The sequence below is a fragment of the Pristiophorus japonicus genome, chromosome 15 (assembly GCF_044704955.1).
Source record: "Pristiophorus japonicus isolate sPriJap1 chromosome 15, sPriJap1.hap1, whole genome shotgun sequence".
Lineage (NCBI taxonomy): Eukaryota > Metazoa > Chordata > Chondrichthyes > Pristiophoridae > Pristiophorus > Pristiophorus japonicus.
The window spans coordinates 50,246,654-50,271,469 of record NC_091991.1 but is presented as its reverse complement, the minus strand read 5'-3'; the positions used below and the strand labels follow the sequence as shown (position 1 = coordinate 50,271,469).

At 44.2% G+C, this 24,816-nt stretch overlaps 1 protein-coding gene across 1 annotated transcript in view; it reads left to right on the top strand.

Annotated features, from left to right (window-relative positions):
* Positions 1-24,816, top strand: part of lrp6 (low density lipoprotein receptor-related protein 6) — a 176,269-nt gene that overhangs the window by 125,992 nt on the left and 25,461 nt on the right. Inside the window, exons 6-7 of the mRNA XM_070900416.1 lie at positions 2,668-3,064; positions 3,595-3,766. Of these exons, the coding sequence (XP_070756517.1) occupies positions 2,668-3,064; positions 3,595-3,766 (569 nt within the window). The remainder of the gene's footprint in view (positions 1-2,667; positions 3,065-3,594; positions 3,767-24,816) is intronic.

Sequence of the window (24,816 nt, the reverse complement as noted above, 5' to 3'; positions counted from 1 at the left end):
TGGAAATAAGATTTGTATCTGAGGAACGGTTTATCCCATGCTGTACCTCATTGTGCTTTTGTGGATTCTGAAAATTAATGTTTATCATTTTATAAATTCTTGTACACTATCGCTAAACCATTGTGTCATAGCGATTATGAAAAGGTGCAAATCATTTATATGGGTTTCAACTGATGTGTGTAATTGTGGTTATTGAATCAAGATTCTGTTGATGAACTTTTGCTACCTTTGCTACTGCAATATTACATTAGCAGATATTCTAGATGTGAAGCATAGTTTTAAAGAAAAATAATACTTTGTGCTTTTTGGAGGGTTAGGGTTTGAGAGTCAGAGGCAGAAGTACTTTTGCTCGAAGTATTCCCCAAAGCATCAGTTTTATCTAAAATGTTTTTTTCTTGGGCATACAGAGTCCCTAACAGGCTAGAAATGACACAATCTCCTCTCAAATAGACATTCTGAACAAAGTTTTAAAACCAGTATATCTAAGAAAAATTAGATTAAAATAACTCACTTCCCACCCTCCAACAAGTGGTGGTCTCCTTTATCTAGTTATTCGAATGCTGAGTCAGTTATGGCCCACATATGTTGTGTTTTGCTAGCTTGAGAGAGTGCAAAATGGTGACCTTTGTTTTGGGATACCTCTTGGCGTTGATTGATGATCTTTGCAGTAGAAGGTGAGGTGAGCTGACCCTAGGCAAATAGCAGCAACTATGGAAACTTGTAGTTTTGAATAGTCAGGATTTACAACCAGGACATTCTTGCATGTATTGTGACCAGTGCAAGGAGAAGGTGTCTTTTGTTCTGTGGCCCTGTGACTTATACAAGAACAATTCTTCATTCATCTGTACCTTCACTGTTTCTTTTTCCCTCAGTTCTTAAATTAAATGAGATAGTGCATGTTTGGTCATGCGTGGTGCATGCCTTGGCTGCTTGGTTGAGATGTCACTAATAGAGACTGACATGAGCCATTGATACGGCTAGACCATGCTATTTACATTCCAACTGTGAAAGACTGCATGCAGACTGTGAAACCTGATAAATAGAAACTTACAGCGGTGGAAAAAGTTTTGTAGATATGCAAAAATGGTGTGCGAATTTTTCCCCCCTCACTAAAATTTGTGTAATAAAAACCCCACCAGAGAGAGAAAGAAATGTTTCTTGCACGGAAACTGAATCTTATGTTGCATGAGCATGTGTGGACAGCCCTGATTTTTCAAATGGCCATTTTGGCAATAAAAGGAAAGCTGTCACAGGTAACTATCCTATAAATATATATTCTATCTTGGAAAGAGTTTCTTATAGATAGAAACGAGAGTATATCCTAAAATGGTGGATTGAGTGAAATCCATATTCCTCATTGACATTGAGATTGGGACAGTCTAGAAAGAACCTCACGCTCTGCTTTTAACCAGTTTGACCTGGAAATGCTCAACACTGACCACAAAATGTGAAATATATGTACCAGTTGATTTGCACTGATATTCCTTATTTTGATAACCATAGAAATTCAGGGACAAAAAAAGATAGTACTTATTATTTTCAGTTTAATTGATTCACTGCAGTGTATGTTGTTAACATTACGCTGTCACTTACAGTTCTTTTGTAGGCCAGTAGTACTCTTCACTAAATGCTGCCACTGAATTATCCCTCAATAAAGCCCATATCCAATCTGCACAGCTTGCAATAATGACAACACCATTTGGCGTTTTCCCAGGAACAAGGATTATAGTGGTAATGATGCCAAATTGTGTCTGTAATGGAGAATCCATTAATCAGCATGAAAATTAAAGACTCAAATTGCAGAGATAGCATTATCAGGAGTATACTCTCCATCAAACCCAAGAAATTCGCAGTGGGATTATTTAACAGCAAAACTTCCAATATTTTTCTGTAGAGCAAAAATTACTTCACAAAATATCCTTCTGTGACCCATGAAATGAGTGTATACATGCAACTCAGATTTTTACATACTCCGTACTTTCATCTCAACATTCACTTTTTTAAAAAACAGATCTATTTTTAAAAATCTGCCCAAGTATCCAGCTGTGCATAACAACAGAATTGAAATAAAGTAACTCATCTCAGCATTGAACGAGGGAAATAATACTTTCTCTTGCTCCTTCTAATGCCATTAGGCTGCAGTAATTAGGTGGCTGTAAGTTATTTTGTGTCACATTGATGGTCCATAGAGTCATGACTTGTATGCATTTAACAGGCTTGTAGCCCATCACTTGCCAGCAACAAAGCTGCTTTTGTCATCAATCATAGCAATAAAACTGCTGCAAGGCTGAGAGTAAAATATCTGAAGCTGAATGGTGGTACCCCATTGGTCACGCACAGCTGTACAATCCAAATTGCTTCACCAGCAGTAGTTTAGCTCTTTATACCTAGAAGATTTTATTAGCAAGTGAAATCAACTGCTTGAAAAGAGATAATTATATTATAGCACATTTTTAAGTTTACTACTGCCCAATTGTGCCTTTCTTGTCTTTCTATTTGATAAGTGTGGTTTTTCCCTTGCCCTGACTAAGGACCATGAAATTTCTATTCAGCCTGGCCTTGTATTGAACAATTATTTAGTAAGACTATCAATAGAGTGCAAACAGAATGATGCCAGTTGTAAGCTTATTGTGTATGTTTTTAAAAGAAAATTAATTTATTTTAAAGGTGCTTCTGAGTTATTGCTGTTGGCACGGCGAACTGACTTAAGGCGGATATCTTTGGACACTCCAGATTTTACAGATGTCATCTTGCAGCTGGATGATATCCGCCATGCAATCGCAATAGACTATGATCCTGTGGAAGGATATATATACTGGACTGATGATGAAGTGCGTGCTATCAGGCGTTCTTACCTCGATGGCTCAGGAAGTCAGTTTGTTGTGACCTCCCAAATCAACCATCCTGATGGCATTGCGGTAGATTGGGTAGCAAGGAACCTTTACTGGACAGATACTGGCACTGACCGTATTGAAGTAACTCGGCTGAATGGTACTATGCGTAAAATTCTAATTTCTGAGGATCTAGATGAACCGAGAGCAATTGTGCTTGATCCAATGTCTGGGTAAGAATTTGTTGATTTCTTGCATGTTTTAGGGTATATCATTTTGCTGAAGTTCATTTGTTGGTGTTGATTCAGTGGATTAAATTTATTTGTTCTTGAGTTTAAAAGGTCATTTTGATGGAGGGGGAAAAATTCCAAAACTGAAAAAAAAAGTTTATTTTATGTTGCAAGAGACCTAGTAAATTTAGGGGTGCTCTGTGCTGTGGACATATGCTATGGAAAATAGCATTGAAACTCACAAAGTTTATTTCACGTAGGATCTTCACAGGCTGGAGAGAGAGTGATTTTGTACTTTGTCTGGGCTTTCAACCCCAGGTCCCTCTTACTTGTCACTACTACGTAGATGTGTTTGAAGTGATATGCAGACATTGCAAAATATATTTTGTAGCAAGTATCCTATAACAATATTTTGCTCCCCTCTCCACCTTTAAAATCCTTGGGTGATAATCTATGGTAGTGAATAGTTTGTTTATTTTTGTTTATATACAAGTGGCTGGTGCCAAATTTGTGCCTTTATTTTCTCCATGCAGGTACATGTACTGGACAGACTGGGGCGAGATTCCAAAGATAGAACGTGCTACTTTAGATGGATCAGACAGGGTTATCCTTGTTAACACTTCATTGGGTTGGCCAAACGGTTTAGCCCTGGACTACGAAGAAAGAAAAATGTACTGGGGGGATGCTAAAACCGATAAGATAGAGGTTCGTATGTTAATTAAGTTAAAATATTCTGTAAAACGGTGTCATAATTCTTTTATATAGATTCTCATTTTGCTCTATATTTTTTTAATTAAATATACTGGTTGAAATGGTTGAAGAATTCTTGGACATATTTCGAGCCAGGTATTTTTTGTTTCAGTTTTTTCATGTAGATCATCCAGTCCCGTTTTCACTGCAAGTTAAGTTGTTTCAAGGTATAAACCTGTTCCATTCAGTTTTCTTGCAAATAGTCCAGCCATTGTTCCTATGAATGAGTAAGTATTGAGATGATGCCTTCTTGTGTTTGATCTCTAACTTGTTTTTTTTTAAAGCTCTGTTCCACCTCCCATGTTGTCTGTACCTCATTTAACTCGACCCCCTGTGTCAGACATTACACTAAATAATGAGCTGCAAGCATTTTGTTATTGTCCAAAGTTTAATTTATTTAAATAAAATATTAATAACTGAAATATTCATGCTCCGCAACCAACTCCTCCAAATAAATTCAATAGCTATTTCAATATTTATTTAAACTGTCTTCTGCAGAACTAATGTGCATCGCTGCCTTAGTAATAGCTGCAGAATTTATAGTTATATTCTCACTTTTACTAGTAATGAGACATTAAAGTTGCAATAATACAAATAGATTCACTATCCAATTTCAAAAATAACTTTTATAGATGCCACAGGCGAGTTTATTTAAAAGCATTTTTTTTTAAATCCTTGATGAAGCCCATCCTGCATGTGCTACTCAGTCCTGTCTTCCTTGTATGCTACTCAAATATTGCCAATCACTTAAATAATGATGATTATTCCCTATGTCCTTCAGCAGGTGAGCTGCCCAAATAGTTATAGCCCAGAGCCTTCAGCTCAGGGTGAAAACGATAAAGTAAGTCTTACATAATTGGCCCCTATTTTGGTTCAACACCTCAAAAAGAAATCCTCGTATGTTGACTTTGCTAGGTAGTCATTTCCTGTATTATGCTCACCTGCACAAGTCAGTTGTAGTGAGAATGTGATGTTTTTTCTCGCATTGGCACAATAAGAATATGCCAGTGCCCTCAAGTGACCACTTTAACTCGTCAGAGAACCCTACACACAATTAGAGAGAGTACTATGAATGGATGATGGTAGAAAATATAACTAGGAATTCAAAACAGTTAAAATCTTGCTTTTTTAAATGTTAGCACTGTCTCTGATGGAAGATAAGTCTTCTGCTTCCGTAGCCAAAATTGGTGATATTGCTATCTGTTAAGTTTCAATTGTCAACTTGGTGGAGAAAGAAGGAACTCTGCACTGATTTAGTTTTTTAAAACGTATCCATTTCTATTGGAATTATGTTCAAAGTAAGTTTGTTTTGATGATTTTCTTAGTTTTGGTGAAACAAAATCTTCCTGGAACAGCACCAATGTTAAAAGTATTGCAACTGAATATCTTTCGTTTGTGAAAAAAAAATGCCTAGATTTAACGGCTTAAGGATCAAACTTTGTGGTTAAGGAATCAATAAATATACCTAGTACACTCCAAGTGTGGTTGAAGGATTATCAAGATGTGTGGAGGGGAGAGAAATGGTTTTAGTGTAGGACTTGCAATAAAGTGTCACTCATTCAAGTTGGGTTCATTGGTAAGATGCTGATTTTAAAAACTTCCAATTGGGTTTGATTCTGCTTGCACTTCACCTGTACTTCCGTATCCTTTTACTTCTTATTTTGCCTTTTTGTCCACAATCTTGCTTCTTGTAAGCTCCATGCAGCATAATCTTGTCATTAATGCACAAACATGTAAAGCATCTATAATGGAAACAGTCAAGGTTTTGAAATCTCACTCTTCTCTTCCTTTTCTCCCAAAGCTTTGTTACAACTCCAGTATACTCTTATACCAAAAGGTTTTGGCTACTTGTAGATCATTTAATTGCCTTATACCCTCTTGCTGTATTATTGTCGTGGCTTAGTCACAACATTATTATGATATTGCCTTCCAAATTATTTCCCTCCGCCCCCACCCCCCGCCAAAAAAAAATCAAAATATATGTTTTCCAAAACAAAATGCTCTTTACATTTGACAAAACTTCATATTATGCCCAAGAGCAACGAGTAAGCTTTTATCAAGACCAAATCTGCTCTGCCACTGAGATGTGCAAGAATTACCTGAGGCTTCTATCCTGTTTCCCCATCTCCATTTCTTCCTTCCTGTGCTAAAACACGTGACTTCTGCTGACAACATGGCTGAGATTGAGAAATGGCAGGGTGGAAACCTGCATCTTTGCATTCTACAGACAGCGTGTTAGAGGGCTAAAGTCCTCTTGTGCGGTCCCTCGTATCGAGGATGACTTGCTTCCACACCAAAAAGGGATGAGTTCATAGGTGTTTCAATGAAGGATCTGACATTCCAGATCCCGAACTACATATTAAAGGGTGGAAGATGCCTGTGCGTGGATTAATTTAATGTGTGGTGGCCGTTGCACACCAGCCACCACACAGGCTTGACAGAGTTAGGTCTTGTTCCAGTAGCGAGAATTAACCAAGATAACTGGAGACCTGCTCTGCTGCACGGACCTAGTGTGCACACATATCGCAGTGTGGGCTGGCCCATGCTGCCCCTGGGCCCTCGACTCTTCTGGGCCCTGAACTGTCGCCTCTTCTGGACCCCGATCACGTCGCTCTTCAATCTCTCAGCGCTCCTTCGCCCCAACCTCACCGCTTCTCTGCTGTTTGCCGCCTGTCCTGCTGTACCTACCCACACTCCAATCAGCGACCTGAATTTTGGTGACGTCCTTTCCAGTCGCCCATCTCCAAGTCGTCACCCTCCTGCACCAGCTCATGCTGCTCCTTGAAGTAGCCTCCACGCCGCTTCTGGGCCGCCGCACCTTGCTTCTTTTATGACTGGTGGTTTCTCGGGCCGACAGTTAGAGGACTAAAGTACTGTGCTGCTGATGGCAGGTTTTCTTTGTGCAGAAAAATAATTTTTTTTTTAAACTGAGTGTTAAATAATATATAGTAGATTTAAGATCCCTGTACAGATTGTGTTAAGACTTTGTTTTGGCAGATGGAGAGAATTCTGTATCTAAAATCATTTGACAGTTGAAGGTAGAGCCATCGCAAAACAGCGTTCAGATGTAATCCAGTCACTTTCCGAGTGATTGTTAAAAACTGTGCACTTTTCTGTGAATGCAGATTCCCCTAGCAGTGACCTTTTGATTGCTTAGTAACCAATTCTGTGGATGGTGTGCAGATGCAGTCTGTTTACATCAGCAGTGACACATTCATTAAGAAGCATGGCGCTGGAGGAGGCTGCTGTAGTACTGGGGCCCCGAGGAGATAATAAGCAGCAGCAGGGGTTAATGGAGATCAGCGGGAGGTGCAGCAGGATGCTTTTGTTCCCAGTTTATCTGGCAGTGTACAGTGGGCATAGCAGCCTGCAACTTGGCAGTCTGGTTTGTCATTATTCACAGTTGGTTGCTGCTGATAAACGAGGATACGATTGGGGCTGCTGACATCTTTCGTCGAGCATGAAAGCTTCAGCTTTCTACATGTAAATATATTTGAGCGCATTTGCCATAAGCAATGTTTTAAATACTTGAACTTTGGAATAAGTGTCATTTCTCCTATTTTCTTTAAAAAAAAACATTACTTGGTGGTGCTTACTGCCGAGTAGAACTGGATAATGCTGTTAATTTCCAGTTTTAAACGTATAAAGTTAAAACCTTGAACAGTGTCAAAACCCGATTTCAATAAAATGTAGTTGGGCTGCTTTGAAACTAAATTGGTGTAATCAAGAAAAAAACATTTTCTTTTGAATGTAATTATTGGAGAAATAAACTCACAGCTGGATAGATTTCTGGACTGTACCCAGCCAGTTTAGACATTAGATTTTGAAATATTTTGTGTTTTTGAGGACCATGATAATTTCTCAAACTAACAATGTTTTTAAGTTGCAGATTTTTGTCTTATGCAATTTACAGTCTATATTATCAATATTTTATGGTTCTTTACATTTATCTCCATTAGTATTTTCAAGTATTTGAAATTCCCAGAAAGAAGGCATCCCAGTGGCAAGATACATTGATGTACTATACCACTGGGCTGTCATTGTCAGAATAGTGAGACATGATCACATCCATGGTTTCCAATGCAATAAATAACTGTTGGCTCATGCAGATTGGAAGCTTGGTGGCAGAGCTTCTGATTTCAACTGACGAAGTGGCATTGGCAGGTTATTTAGCCTGCCTTTCTTCCCCAAGGAATGATGCATGAATCATGAGGCCCTAAAATGAGGGTGGTATGAGGAGGGTGCAGAAGGAAATATTGCTAACAATTATTTTGAAGGTGTTTAATCAGATTTTTATTTCTGCATCGAAAAGTGGAAATTAAACATTTGTAAAGGTTAATTTATATGCCCACAGTGCTGCACATCTTAATATTTCAAAAAGTAATGCTGCACTGTTACATTTTGATCGCTGCATTCCACAAACTTATATTTGCATAGATTGTCTTAAGAATTGCTTGAACTCTTGACCAGCAAACTTGTATGTATTCAAACACTAGTCCTGATTTTACTTTTGCACTGAGATTTTTTTATTTCCATGGGTTATGGGAGGCTCTGGCTTTATCCAAATTGCCTGAGGAGAGACAGGAAAAATTAATTGAGATGGGGATTTTTTTTTTTTACAGTTCCCGGAGTATGACTTCCTGGAGTTCCAGGAAGACATGGCTTTGATAGGAGAATGGGGTGGTGTAGTGAGCTGATTTCAGGGCCGGGCGGTGGGGGTGGGGGCGAGGCGGTGGGGGTGGGGGGGAGGCGGTGCGGAAATGACAGAAAACATTTATTTTCTCAGAGGAATTGAACTATGGATAGATAATCTCCAGTTTGATAGTGTTGAGTTTTTTTTTTAAAACTGGTATTCAAGTTTGGGTGAAGATGGCTCCTTCTGTACTCAGGAAGTGATCTTCTGACTCTTGCAGCAAAATAATTAAGTTGTGGTAACCTGGGGTGAGATTGTGACTGTACAGCCTTAATCCTCCTTGTGCTAACTCTCTGCTGCTGTTGTGTAGTTTCTGCTTATGCCCTACCTGTGGAGCAGGATCACCAGCATATTTTGGGTTTTCAGCTTCTTCTGGAAAGAAGTGGAGAGGGAGAATGTGAAGGGAAAGGATTAAAAGCACCTCTTTTGTGTTGTCAGTTAGTGGTTTTACACTGTCATCCATCTTGAATCATCAGCTTGCTATGAATTGTTGTCGGCATTTGCCTGTGTGGTGTGGTTGGATTTCTTTCAGTAAAACAAAGCCATTTGTGTAGTCTGAGATTGCAGCCTCTTTGTATTCAGTAAGGTACTGCATAGGTTCACACAGTAATTTGCCTGATAAAGAGCTGCGCACAAAGTCAGAGAGAAACAGAAGGTTTTTTTTTCCTTGTGTGTTGGCAAATCATTTGTATTAGATGGGAACTGAGAACCAGTATCCGGAGAATGCTTCGTTTTACATCCTAATCCTGAAATTGTGAGGCTGCATTTTCCTCTGATGACAGACTACAAAGTCCAGCTAAAAAGAAGGTTGTTTTTAGCTGTCTAGACTGGGTAAAATTCTATCGGTGAGTGGCAGCTTGCACTGCCTACTGTGGGGAATAATGAAACACAAGGCCTCCATTTAGTCAAGCAGAGAAGATTCAAAGGTTGTAACCTTGACTTTAGTGAATACTGAGTTGAATACAAATTGATTTGGGGAGGAGGTTTAAAGCACAGGCAGTTGAAGGGCTGTTCAATATTGTATCTAGGCAGTGTATACCTGGATTTGACATTTTGAGAGAACCAAATTCCTGGAGGGGTTGGTGGAAGTGGAGCAAGAGAAGTCTCTTCAGCAATTGCTTTTGACTTGCATGGTGAACTGCAAATTAAAAGGCAAAATCTAAGTGGTTATTTTTTTAATTGACTCTGGCACCCCAAAACCCTGTACAGGTATATTAAATTCATTTAAAAAAATATGCATAATCAAAATTTGGGAAATAGGATATAAATCTACATTTTTAGATCATTGATTATAAAATAACCTATTCAATAGGTTGAATATTAAAATGCATTCTTGTTTTTGAAATCTTGTTAAACCAGTTATGTTTCCCTCTTCTCCTTCCCTTTATTCTGGAGACACTGATTTGAATTGGGTTCAGATCCATAGCCAATTTTAATAGCCTCAGTACTCCTAAGCAATGTTCCCTCTAATTTTTCTTAGGGCTGTGCGGCCCATTCAAAATTCCGTCCATGCACGGTTTATCCATTTAAAAGCCGATGAGCTGGCTGCACAGGACCTCTATAGAGTGCAGTGTAAAGGGAATATTACTGCTAAGTGGCTATGTTTCATGTTCCACCTTGAACAATGAGTGTGAGACAAGCTGTTTAACTCTTGATAACATCACAGTTGAGCCGAATCTTGCCCTTATTTTCAGCTGTATAGAATTGCTTTGGGGGCAATTTTAACCCTGCTCACTCAGCAGAAACCTGGCAGTTGGGCAGTTAAAATTACCCTGGTTCGTACCTGTCCAAAATCTGCCACGATTGCAACATCTGCAATGTTAACTTACTCTCCTGAGTAGGAAGCAAGCACATGTGCCTGGAACCAACAGGGTCCTTCTTTACATGTGTGTTGTGACCCAATGACATAATTGAGACACGACTGTAATTTTAACTCTGGCCAGAGCAGGGAATGCACCTGGAGTTAAAATTGGGGCCTCTGGTTGCTTTTCGGTTCTCTAGCTCTTATCTGAATGCTACACTTATGGTTTTAAAATTATTTTTAATTTTTTTTTCTTGAAAAACTCAGCTACATAATTTAGAAATGTTTGAATGACAGCCGTAGCTTGTAATCCAGCATCACAATAAGTGCAAGGTATTTTGTTAAACTGATACAGGTGTGGCATCTATGTCTCGCATCAGTACCAAAATGTTTGCATTCCAATTCCTCCAGATAAATGCTAGGGTAGTGGTTCTATTATATCACAACTGTTAATTGATGTGTGATCTTTATACATACCATACTTTAAAACAAGCTGCAACATGCTCGGAAATGAGACTTCAGCACACTGTAGTTTGATTGTGTGGTGTGTAAGTAGGTTAATAAAGTTTGATCTCTCATGCTGTGGTTCAAGGTTCCTGTATTTGTTATTGATCTAGTGGGTTGAGAAGTTAAGTTATACAAGATTTGTGTCACAGGCTTTGTGATCAATCTTTGTCCCACCTCTCACTGCATAGCTGATTATGGGAAAATCTGGTTGTCAGTATTCGTGATTTGTGTCCAAGAATGCTGACGGCTAATCTTAGAATTTTTGTTGTGTTGAGATTTATTAGTGGTGTTTGATTAATTTCAAAGTTTTAAGACTTTTGGGGGGGGAGAACGTCAGTGAAAAGCAGTCCATTTACATTCATTACTTTTATCAGAATTGATGTTGGTGTAGAAGGGAAAAATAAGTTCATTTATAGTTATGACTTGATGAACTGCACACGCTGATTTTGGGTAAACAAAGATTTTTGAATTACATGTCTGATTGTACAGCATCTGTATTTATGAAATTATATAAAATTACCGTTGTGCATCCTTACTCTAAATGCCTTTAATGTTTCTTGCACTTGCAGTATCATGGTAAGTGTTGTAGTAAATGGCTCTTGTTATACATTTGGGTTTGAAATCTATCTTAACCCTGTCAGTGGCTCATTTGGTAAGTGGACTGTTGGTCCCACATCAGTGAACTCCCTGGTTGGATCGTGCGGCAACTGGACTCCCAGTAATGGGGTACTACAAGTTGCCTCAGTATTCCTAAGCTAAGGAGAAGCATAGTTTTCCAGACATTTTAGAAAAGTACCTGGAATAAATTGACAGTTTTATGGGTATATGCAGTTACCTAGGCCTGGCCAGGTAGATCACAATCTTTTCCCAGTCCCGTGCATTTTTATGTTCCCTTGTTTCACTCCTGTTTGCTCGTGCTGGAAAGTTAGGACAGGATCAGGTTTTCTGTGATAACTCACCCATTAAAAGAAACGTCTGGGCTCACAAATGAAGATGATTACTTGGTTGAAGTGTCAACTTCGAAACCTTTCATCAGCGGGAATCAGTGGCTTTGGAGGGGTTGAATCCGAACTGGATCTGAATGAATTACTGCACATTTTAATTTAGGTTTACTGTGACACTGGCGCAGCTTTTTAAAGTTTAATTTTACTCCATAACATTTTTTTAAAACTATGTAGTTGTATTAAGATTGGGTGGGAATAATGAGGCATTTTTGGTGTGTAAAATTGTGTTGGAGGGAAATGAGGGATCCAGATGATCTAATTGGTATGAATTTCCTTACAAGGAGAAAAAAGCACTTCAGCCTATTCCAGTCGTTACAAAACTGCTCAGATCATGGCACTAGAAGGAGTTGTCAGTGTTGACATCATCTGCAGGCATGGGGTCAACTTTCAATGTCTATTGATAATATCCAACACACTTAACTCCGCAACCATCACTGCTGTCCAAATGCTTGTCCAACAGCTAGTCATGGATGAGCAAGGACTTTCATAATTTGATGTTCATCAGCCCAAAGACATCTACTTTGTTTCCACCAATGCCTCCATGCCCCAGTGCGCCTCGCCCTCTCCTTCCCCATATGCTTGTTTAATAATCATCATCATAGGCAGTCTCTCGAAATCGATGAAGCTTCCACTCTAAAAGTGAGTTCTCAGGTGACTGAACAGTCCAATACGGGAACTAGAGCCTCTGTCACAGGTGGGTCAGACAGTCGTTGGAGGAAAGGGTGGGTGGGGAATCTAGTATGTCACATGATCCTTCCACTGCCTGCGCTTGTTTTCTGCATGCTCTCGGCAATGAGACTCAGGGCCCAAGTTTCGAGCCGCGCCTAGAACGGCGCAGTCCCGACCTGGATGTCCGTTTTTCGCGCCACAAAGTGCGCCTAAAAAAACCCTCAAGATTCTCCAGCTCCCTGCAGGTCCTCTGGCCCTCGGCGCAGCGCAGCAGGAGCTGTAAGGGGCGGAGCCAGGTCCCTGCGCTGAAAACAGTGCCGGGACCTCTGCACATGCGCGCGACAGTGGGCGCACATGTGCAGTAGCTCCAGGTGCCCAAAACTCTGTGGGAGGGGCTGAAGCACGCAGCCCCTAGCCCTGGCCGAATGGCCTCACTGGGGCTGCTCCCACGCCCAGCTCCTGCTTCCTCCCGATCCGACTCGACTCCCGCTTCCCGCCTACGGACCCGACACCGACCTGACTCCCGCTCCCCCAGACTGGACCCGACCCGACTCCCGCTCTCTTTCCCCCCCCCCCCCCCCCCATCTCCGTTCCCCCCCCCCCCATCTCCGTTCCCCCCCCCCCCATCTCCGTTCCTCCCCCCCCCCATCTCCGTTCCCCCCCCCCATCTCCGTTCCCCCCCCCCATCTCCGTTCCCCCCCCCCATCTCCGTTCCCCCCCCCCATCTCCGTTCCCCCCCCCCATCTCCGTTCCCCCCCCATCTCCGTTCCCCCCCCCCCATCTCCGTTCCCCCCCCCATCTCCGTTCCCCCCCCCCATCTCCGTTCCCCCCCCATCTCCGTTCCCCCCCCCCCATCTCCGTTCCCCCCCCCATCTCCGTTCCCCCCCCCATCTCCGTTTCCCCCCCCCATCTCCGTTCCCCCCCCCATCTCCATTCCTCCCCCCCCCCATCTCCGTTCCTCCCCCCCCCCATCTCCGTTCCCCCCCCCATCTCCGTTCCCCCCCCATCTCCGTTCCCCCCCCATCTCCGTTCCCCCCCCCATCTCCGTTCCCCCCCCCCCATCTCCGTTCCCCCCCCATCTCCGTTCCCCCCCCCCCATCTCCGTTCCCCCCCCCCATCTCCGTTCCCCCCCCCCCATCTCCGTTCCCCCCCCCATCTCCGTTCCCCCCCCATCTCCGTTCCCCCCCCCATCTCCGTTCTCCCCCCCCATCTCCGTTCCCTCCCCCCCCCATCTCCGTTCCCTCCCCCCCCATCTCCGTTCCCCCCCCATCTCCGTTCCCTCCCCCATCTCCGTTCCCCCCCCATCTCCGTTCCCCCCCATCTCCGTTTCCCCCCCCCATCTCCGTTCCCCCCCATCTCCGTTTCCCCCCCCCATCTCCGTTTCCCCCCCCATCTCTGTTTTCCCCCCCATCTCCGTCCCCCCCCCATCTCCGTTCCCCCCCCCATCTCCGTTCCCCCCCCCAATCTCCGTTCCCCCCCCAATCTCCGTTCCCCCCCCATCTCCGTTCCCCCCCCATCTCCGTTCCCCCCCCCATCTCCGTTCTCCCCCCCCATCTCCGTTCCCCCCCATCTCCGATCTCCGTTCCCCCCCCATCTCCGTTCCCCCCCCATCTCCGTTCCCCCCCCCCATCCCCCCCCCATCTCCGTTCCCCCCCCCCATCTCCGTTCCCCCCCCCCATCTCCGTTCCCCCCCCATCTCCGATCTCCGTTCCCCCCCCATCTCCGTTCTCCCCCCCCATCCCCCACCCATCTCCGTTCCCCCCCCCATCTCCGTTCTCCCCCCCCCATCTCCGTTCTCCCCCCCCCATCTCCGTTCCCCCCCCATCTCCGTTCCCCCCCTTCTCCGTTCCCCCCCCCCTTCTCCGTTTCCCCCCCCCCATCTCCGTTTCCCCCCCCCCATCTCCCTTCTCGCCCCCCCTTCTCCGTTTCCCCCCCCCCCATCTCCGTTTCCCCCCCCCATCTCCGTTTCCCCCCCCCATCTCCCTTCTCGCCCCCCCCATCTCCCTTCTCGCCCCCTCCGTCCCCTTCTCGCCCCCTCCGTCCCCTTCTCGCCCCCTCCGTCCCCTTCTCGCCCCCTCCCTCCCCTTCTCGCCCCCTCCCTCCCCTTCTCGCCCGCCCCTCCCTCCCCCTTCTCGCCCGCCCCTCCCTCCCCCTTCTCGCCCGCCCCTCCCTCCCCCTTCTCGCCCGCCCCTCCCTCCCCCTTCTCGCCCGCCCCTCCCTCCCCCTTCTCGCCCGCCCCTCCCTCCCCCTTCTCGCCCGCCCCTCCCTCCCCCTTCTCGCCCGCCCCTCCCTCCCCCTTCTCGCCCGCCCCTCCCTCCCCCTTCTCGCCCGCCCCTCCCTCCCCCTTCTCGCCCGCCCCTCCCTCCCCCTTCTCGCCCGCCCCTCCCTCCCCCTTCTCGCCCGCCCCTCCCTCCCCCTTCTCGCCCGCCCCTCCCTCCCCCTTCTCGCCCGCCCCTCCCTCCCCCTTCTCGCCCGCCCCTCCCTCCCCCTTCTCGCCCGCCCCTCCCTCCCCCTTCTCGCCCGCCCCTCCCTCCCCCTTCTCGCCCGCCCCTCCCTCCCCCTTCTCGCCCGCCCCTCCCTCCCCCTTCTCGCCCGCCCCTCCCTCCCCCTTCTCGCCCGCCCCTCCCTCCCCCTTCTCGCCCGCCCCTCCCTCCCCCTTCTCGCCCGCCCCTCCCTCCCCCTTCTCGCCCGCCCCTCCCTCCCCCTTCTCGCCCGCCCCTCCCTCCCCCTTCTCGCCCGCCCCTCCCTCCCCCTTCTCGCCCGCCCCTCCCTCCCCCTTCTCGCCCGCCCCTCCCTCCCCCTTCTCGCCCGCCCCTCCCTCCCCCTTCTCGCCCGCCCCTCCCTCCCCCTTCTCGCCCGCCCCTCCCTCCCCCTTCTCGCCCGCCCCTCCCTCCCCCTTCTCGCCCGCCCCTCCCTCCCCCTTCTCGCCCGCCCCTCCCTCCCCCTTCTCGCCCGCCCCTCCCTCCCCCTTCTCGCCCGCCCCTCCCTCCCCCTTCTCGCCCGCCCCTCCCTCCCCCTTCTCGCCCGCCCCTCCCTCCCCCTTCTCGCCCGCCCCTCCCTCCCCCTTCTCGCCCGCCCCTCCCTCCCCCTTCTCGCCCGCCCCTCCCTCCCCCTTCTCGCCCGCCCCTCCCTCCCCCTTCTCGCCCGCCCCTCCCTCCCCCTTCTCGCCCGCCCCTCCCTCCCCCTTCTCGCCCGCCCCTCCCTCCCCCTTCTCGCCCGCCCCTCCCTCCCCCTTCTCGCCCGCCCCTCCCTCCCCCTTCTCGCCCGCCCCTCCCTCCCCCTTCTCGCCCGCCCCTCCCTCCCCCTTCTCGCCCCCTCCCTCCCCCTTCTCGCCCCCTCCCTCCCCCTTCTCGCCCCCTCCCTCCCCCTTCTCGCCCCCTCCCTCCCCCTTCTCGCCCCCTCCCTCCCCCTTCCCTCGCTGTCAGAAACACAGACACTGACAGACAGAGAAATAGAGACACACTGGGCGAGGCATCCCAGCACGCTGTTGGAGGGCTCCCGGTTCTGCAGTCGGTAAGTAGAAAATGTTTTATTTATTGATTTAAAAAAAAAAATTATTTCTTATTAATTTTTTTTGATATTTATTGGTTGATTTATTGATGTATTTATCATTTATTATTGATGATGGCTCTTTATTTGTAAAACTGAAGTGTTTAATGTTTGTAAACTTCCCTTTTAACCCTTCCCCCCTCCCCCCCCATTCCCTACGCCTGATTTGTAACCTACGCCTGATTTTCTAAAGTGTAGACGAGGTTTTTTCGAGCGTACAAAAATCTTCACTTACTCCATTCTAAGTTAGTTTGGAGTATGTTTTCACTGACGAAACTTTGAAAACAGGCGTAAATGGCCGGACACGCCCCCTTTTGAGAAATTCTGTTCCAAAGTGAAACTGTTCTAACTGACTAGAACTGGAGCAAACTAAATGAGGAGAATTCCGATTTCTAAGATACTCCGTTCTACACCAGTTGCTCCTAAAAATCAGGAGCAAATCATGTAGAAACTTGGGGCCTCAAGGTGCTCAGCGCCCTCCCGGATGCTCTTCCTCCACTTAGGGCGGTCTTTGGCCAGGGACTCCCAGGTGTCGGTGGGGATGTTAAACTTTATCAAGGAGACTGTGAGGGTGTCCTTGAAACGTTTCCTCTGCCCAGCTGGGACTCGCTTGCCATGTAGGGGTTCCAAGTAGAGCGCTTGCTTTGGGAGTCTTGTGTCGGGCATGCGAACAATGTGGCCCACCCAATGGAGCTGGTCGAGTGTGTTCAATGCTGGGGATATTGGCCTGATCGAGAACACTGATGTTGGTGCGTCTGTCCTCCCAGGGGATTTGCAGGATCTTGCGGAGACATCGTTGGTATTTCTCCAGTGATTTGAGGTGTCTACTGTATATGGTCCACGTCTCTGAGCCATACAGGAGGGCGGGTATCACTACAGCCCTGTAGACCATAAGCTTGGTGCCAGATTTGAGGGCCTGATCTTCGAACACACTCTTCCTCAGGCAGCTGAAGGCTGCGCTGGCGCACTGGAGGCGGTGTTGAACCTCGTCGTCAATGACCTGACCTGATGGTGCACGTATTCAATGCCCTGTTTGAGCTAAGCTGAACTTCAAACCCTGTATCCTATCCATTACTAAAACCGCCTATTTTGAAGACCGCAACATTCCTTTCCTCTCTGGCGTCACCACACACCCCCATTGCCAATGAAATCTACGGCAAGTCCCCCAATACTAGTAATTCAAAATCCTTGTTTTCATTTACAAATCCCTACCTCTGCAACTTCCAGCCCCAAATCTAATCTTCCAACTCTGGCCTCCTTTGTATCTTCAGCTCCAAGTTCAGTGGCTGATCCTTTAACAGTCTTAGCCCCTTACTCTGGCATGCTTTCCCTAAATCCCGCCATCTTGCCACTTTCTACCCATCTTCTCAAACACCTTCAAACCTTGATCATGCTCTGCATCACCTTTCCTAGTTCTACTGCTCAGTGTTCATCTGGACCTCTGAGCTTAACCTAGCATGTTTTGCAATGTTAAAAGCAGTATATAAAATGGAAGGTTAGAAAATGCTCCAATTTATCTTTCATGGATCCAAACTTTTACTCTCCTCTGAGAGAAGAGATGAGACTTAATGATATACTTTGCCGGTGGGATTGGGAACCCTGTGCGAGGAATTACGGGAATCCTCCATTGATTTCAGTGGCACTAAATTTCTGATAGTTTTCTTTTGCAGCACAGTGGGCTTTATTTCAGCTACAGGCTTGATACCTCAAGAATGTTGTTTTTTTATTCTCAGTAATGCATGCAAAGTGTTCCATCATTGTTGCACCACACCCAAAATCTGCCAACATCCTAAATCCTAACAGGTTATAGTAATGCCTGGTTTTGCCCTTATAACTGACGTTATATTTGTAATTTTTTTTCACCATCTTCACTCCAACTGACTTGTTCTTTAGATGCTATTGTCTCGTACAGTTGCCTTGTTTTCTACAAGCCCTCAATTAAAGATTGACCAGGTTATGTGTAGCAGAACAGTAATGTGCAGTGATTATTGGAAAACGTTTACTGCAGTGATGCGCGGCTCATGTGGAAAGACGCATTCGCTTATTGTAAAGAATTGTACTGCATCTGTTCTTTGGTGTAACAAGTATGTGTCTGTTGAATTCTTTTATTTTAATTGTTAAATTGTAGTATTATAACAAGTTGCTCTATGCACTAGCCTTTCTACATTTATGCAATCCAGTAGAGTGAATAAGGATAATGTAGGCAAACTGAACTAAGATCAATTCCACCTTAAATTCTGGTTCAGATCAAATGAATGGATTCCTATTCCATTGTTGATTCAGCTCAGTCCCTGGTAGGATCAGTATTTTCCTTTGGAAATTAAACTGCTCTTATGAAATTGTTTTTGTTAAAAATAGCTATTGTTTGCTTTTACTTTGTGTTGACTTATTTTTGCTTTATTCCTTACTTTAATGGCATGTATACTTAAAATAAGAAATGGAACATTGTTGCTGAGAAAAGGTTCAGGTACAGCATCTGCCATTGCTATTGTGGTTGTACAGTTTAATATTTGTTGTGTCTGCATTATGTTTGCAGTGTTCCTGAAATATGTCTAGTAAGGTGGTGATTGTGGTACAGTCGCAGCTGTTTGCTGTTGTAGACAATATTCTTGCTGTGGTTTAAGTATTTGATAGCCTCAGAATGTGAAATCTATACCACAGTGTGGTTTGCACAGGAAAAGAGACACTAGATAGTGGAGGTCTTAAAAACAACAAGAGCTGACATGAATTGTAGATTGGTTTTGGGAGGGCAAATGGCCACCTTTCATTGCAACCTTTTTCATAAAGGACCAGCCCTTTTTCCTTGTAACACATATTGGAAAGGCACTGAAACAAAAACTTTGTATTTTCTCAAGTGCAATCTCGGCTTTTCTTAAGCAGTACTGGCTTAAACAACAGCTAGTCATTCACTTTGGAGTTTAATTGTATTATTTTGATTAGATTTCCAGAGAGCAACTAATTAGGAAAGAGATGGAAAAGCCCCATTGGAACTAAAACAGTGGCTTGATTAAACCTGACTGCAGCAGTCTTCATGTACAGTAACTGCTCATTAAATTGTGTTGTCATTGAGTTTAACCATATGAAAATAATTTTAGCAAACAAAGATTAGTGTGGAGTGGCTTTTGCCTTGTGAGTTCCTCCTCCAAATGAAAAGTGATCCCTATTGAATAAGGTAAATGTGTTATTCAGAATTGGCTGTTTGGGGTTTTGCATTCTTAAAAAAAAATATGTTGTTATACCTCTGATATCTGCAAATGATCTGACCAAGTAAGAGTTAGTAAATATTGGGAACTATTATGCAATAACTTATAAGCACTGGTCATATGAAATTGAAGAACACAAAATGGATAATGTACTCGTATGTTTTGGCAGAATTTAATTTGGATTTAAGCCTATTTGTGGTCATAGGCAGAGTTCAAAGAATGGAATGGGAGAATATCCCCTATTACATAGAATTTACAGCAGGGAAAGAAGCCATTTAGCTCAACAGGTCTGTACTAGTGCTTATGGTCCACACGGGCCTCCTCCCACCCTACTTCCTCTAACTCTATCAACATATCCTTGTATTCCGTTCTCCCTCATGTGCTTCTCAAGCTTCCCCTTAAATCCATCTATGCTATCCACCTCTACTACATGTGGTAGCAAGTTCCAGATACCAATTATGCTTTGGGTAAAAAGGTTTCTCCCGAGTTCCCTATTGGATTTATTAGTGACTATCTTCTATTTCTGGCCCCTAGTTTTGGTCTTCCCCCACAAGTGAAAACATTAAAACTGCTTCAAGAGACTTAACGTAGAACGCAAATGATTTCACAGTGATCACCATTAACTCTGGCACCACTTCTATCATACACACACTGGCCGACCTATTTCAAACCGGAGGTGAATGGAATGTAGCTCAATAAAGAACGTTTGGGAGGGAAAGGGGAATTTTATCTCTGGACATAGAGTACACATACTAACCCAGGTAGGAAGGATTCCACAGATGTCTCGAGTGTCCAGTTACCACCTACATCCTGTACACACGATTCTGAAAGCAGCAGTACACACTCAACTCTAACTGTTAAGAATTTTAAAGGGCACATAAAACAAACCCAGCACAGAGTACACATCCTCACACACTCTCGCTTCTTGGGTTTAATACTTTGCAGACAGTTACACCAGCGGGAGCTGGATGGCGTGGTTAGTCAGCGCACTGCCCTTTCACCTCTAGGTATGCGACTGAGGGACGTCTTACTGACGAGATGCACATCTTTCCTTGTCTTCGTGCTTTGTAACAGCCCTACATGACGTGACTTTGGGGCTTGCTCCCCGCACACCATTACACTACAACCCTACAACTTGGCACTAGACTCTCAAATTAATGAGAACGCAAAGATTAGATGCCGTGGATAATGATCGTACCAAACTGCTTCACTCTTCTAATGTTAATGCACATTGTTAAGACAGCTTTAATCTGCATGTAACCTGTTTGATGGGAAAATGTAACAGTGAGGTTTACTTTGTATCTAGCTTGTTTGATGACACAGTATAGAGGGAGCATTACTCTCTCTAACCCGTGCTGTACCTGCCCTGGGACTGTGTGATGGGACAGTGTAGAAGGAGCTTTACTGTATACCCAACCCGTGCTGTACCTGCCCTGGGACTTGTTTGATGGGACAGTTTAGAGGAGCTTTACTCTGTATCGAACCCATGCTGTACCTGCCCTGGGACTGTTTGATGGCATGGTTTGTACTTCGCTCCTCTTGCTGCCTCATTGCTATAACTAGGCGATAGAGTAAAAACTGACTATGCAAAGAATCTGAGTTGAATGTGTATTTACTGGTTCATGGGGTAAATGTTGATGTACCACTGTTACACTACTGTGCAATAGAACTCTGTAGGTTACTTTGCTGTTATCTGCTACAATATCTACTGCACTTATCTCAAATGGACAGAAATGGCAGCTGCATCTGGGTATGGTTTGGAGGGGAAAAAATTCAAATTGGCTTAGTTTTAATCCAGAAATTGTTTTAACATTAATCCATAATAGAAATATTAAAAATGTTGGAATAGTGGCAGCACAACATCATATATCTATTAAGAATTTAGAAGGGTTTTGCTGTAAAAGCAGCCCATGTTTTCACTTTGTGCTGGTCTTAACAAAACATGTGAAGAAAAAAATAAAACTTTACCCAGCAGCATCTTTTTCCGGAATTGTTTCCAGCTTGCGTTTCTTCAGGCAATACGGTGGCACACATGCCCAATGCTGTGCTGTGTTGTGGTAAGGGGTGGGTTTATGCCTGCCTTCTTTCCTGTACAGTGAGTTAATGATCTTGGCTGTGACATTGTGGAGAGAAGAGATGCAGGGCAAAGGCCAGGCGTTAGTCCGGAGTAGTAAAGAGGATTGGCCAGGCACCCCAGGCTGAGAGCTGATTATTTGCTTGGTGGAGTAGGGAGCAGGGTGGGGTTTCTGATAAGGGAGAGAATCAAAAATAGATGGCAAGGAAGGGTAAAGAAATTTTTTTAGAAGCTTGAAATTAATTTCATTTTAAATTAATATCTTTGCGTTGTTTTAATTCAGGTGAATTAAATGCTGTACTCTCTATTTGTCAGTTTTTGATTACCAGTGATACAGTACTTGGATTGTTTACTGTTCAGTCAATACAGATTGAATCATGTGGAAAACGTATAAAATACACGGGAGGATTTAATGGATGTGACTGGCGTTAAACTAATTACTCCTTTGTTCATGATCCTAAAGTATACTCATAGCTTTGTACATGAAATTAATTTTGCTTTGGTCTACAATTGATTTGGTCCCAAATAAAAATGTAAATATTGCATTGTTAGTAATGATACTGTGATTAAATGAATAAGGGGAACGTGTGTATGTATATGGTTTTACTTTTACAGCAACTGCATATCATTAAATGTGAAAAGGCCATATTATTGGAAGGCTGTACAGCTGATTATTATATAATCAAAGCTTATTTATATATTTGTGTGTAAGAACTTTAATATGCACGATTTTCAGTGCTATCTTTACTTTAGATTGTATCCTTGTGAATTAATTTAACTAAGAAGTAACATGCTTGTAAGACCGTTTTTATATTCAGGCAAGGAGGAATTTATGGCACTGCCAGTAACAATTTTTCTATTCAGATATTCCAGATCAGGTACAGTATAGTCAAATGCAGAGCTCCCATCATGTTGTGACTTTACCCCTACTCCAAGAGAGCATCACTTCTGCTCTTAGTGTTCATTTTTCACACCAGCCATTCCTATTTGTCAGCGAGATTGCCAATCCGATATCATTTTGTGTTGAACAAGGGGTTATTTTGTGTGGTGGTCCTGTATACACTAAGAACTGGGTTAAGGTGTGTTGAAATGTATTTCATATAGAACCTTTGTAGTCAGTAGAGGGGAAAGTGTTTTATTTCATCCGTCTAAGTTAGAACCATAAAAGTTAAAAGCACAGAAGATCATCATTTGGTCCATCGTGCCTGTGCCAGATGGGCCAAAGCAATCTAAAACAAAGCCTTTCCCCACCTCCGAGCCCTGTATCATCCTCTGCATTAAATATTTATCCAGTTTTCTCTGCCTCAACTACTCTCTCTACCAAAGCATCCCAAACTTTAATAATCCTCTGAGTAAATGCATTTCTACTAACCTTATCCTTGCTCATAGTGATGATTTTAAATTGATGAATCCTTGTCTATAAGAATTTGTCTTTCCCTACTAATTCTATCAAAATTCTTCATAATTTTGAAGCCCTCTATTAAATCTCCCCTTGGCCTTCTCTGCTCCAGTGGAAAAAGTTCTCTTCCCATAACTCTAGATTCTCATCCCTGGCGATGCTTCACTGTGTGACTTTCACGCCCTTTCGATAATTGGATACCTAAAATTGCACACCTACTCCTAACCAATGTTTTGTATAAATTCATCATTACTTCTTTACTCTTGCATCTATTTGTAAAACCAGAATGCTATTGGCATTTTCTTTGCCTTTATTTACTTTCACACTAACTTTCAGGCAGTTTTGTATTTGAACCCTTCGGTCTCGCTGTTGATCCACACCTTTCAGTGTCTTTCCTTTAAGTGTATACTCCCATTCTCCCAGAATGTCTTGCCTCACACTTATTCACATTGAATTGCAGCTTCCCATTCCACTAATCTGTCCATATCTTCCTAAAGTATTTTACAGTCTAGCTCACTGTTTGCCAAACCCTCTATTTTTGTGTCATCAGCAAATTTTGAGATTGTGTTCCTTCTACCCAACTCCAAATCATCTTTATATGAAGAGAAAGTGGACTCAGCATTGATCCTTGGACTGCAACACGTTAAATACTTCTCCAGTCTGATCAACACCCATTTATCCCAAATCTACCGCTCCTCTCTGTCGAGCAACTTTATTCGTTGCTGCTATGTTATATCCTCTTACACTATCCTATTACAAATTCAGGTCTGCTATTGATATGTACTTGTGGTCTCAGCCGCTCCCTTAGCATAGAAACATAGAAAATAGGTGCAGAGGTAGGCCATTCGGCCCTTCGAGCCTGCACCGCCATTCAATAAGATCATGGCTGATCATTCCTTCAGTACCCCTTTCCTGCTTTCTCTCCATACCCCTTGATCCCCTTAGCCATAAGGGCCATATCTAACTCCCTCTTGAATATATCCAATGAACTGCCATTAACAACTCTCTGCGGCAGGGAATTCCACAGGTTAACAACTCTGGGTGAAGAAGTTTCTCCTCATCTCAGTCCTAAATGGCCGACCCCTTATCCTAAGACTGTGTCACCTGGTTCTGGACTTCACCAACATCGGGAACATTCTTCCCGCATCTAACCTGTCCAGTCCTGTCAGAATCTTATACGTTTCTATGAGATCCCCTCTCATCCTTCTAAGGGGTCTGTTTGCCTGCTTATGGAAGTAATTCCCACTGCACTACATCTACTCGTGCGGTACTGGGATCCGGGAGTGCAACGATGAAACTTCCTTGTGTTCTAGGCTGGATCATTCTATCTTCCATACTCCTTAAGTCTTTCCAATCGTGAACCGAGTTATCGTTAGGTGAAATAATGTTTCGGTTGTAAGTGGCTCTTCGGTTGTCAGATGCTAGATGTCTTCCTGAATGGCCAAATATTGCTGAGGAGCTGGCCATTGCTTGGGATCTGTGCAAAACAACTGCCTTTCCTGCACTTTAAATATCTCTCATCTGCCTATGTGTTCACCACTTGGTATGGGGTTGTCCCAAAAAGCTGGCCCCTTTTTCAGCAGCTTTTGCTTAAAATACATTAAAATCTATGTATGTTCAAGTCTTTTCTGTGGAAAAATAGCGGAAGAATCCTGAACCATGTCACGTATGCCTGGCTTTTCTAACATGCCTCGAGATATTTTACTAAAGGCCTTCTGAAAGTCCATATGCACTACATCTACTGCATTCCCTTTATCTATCCAATTGGTCACTTCTTCAAAAGAAAACTCAAATTTGCCAAACCTGACCAGACTTTAACAAATCTAGGCTAGTCTTTGATAAATACTTACTAATTGATCTTTAATTATAGATTCTAAGAATCTGCTCACAATTTATATTATACTAACTGGTCTATAGTTACCCAGTTTAGCCGCATCTCCCTCCTTGAACAAGAGTACCGCATTGACTACGTGGTACAATTTGCATATCTGAGGATTGAAAAATTGTGGCCAGAGCCTTTGCTATCTCTCTTCTAATTTCTTTAAATAGCCTAGGTTGCTCACCGTCAGGGCCCAATGACTTATCCACCTTGAGTTCTGCTCATTT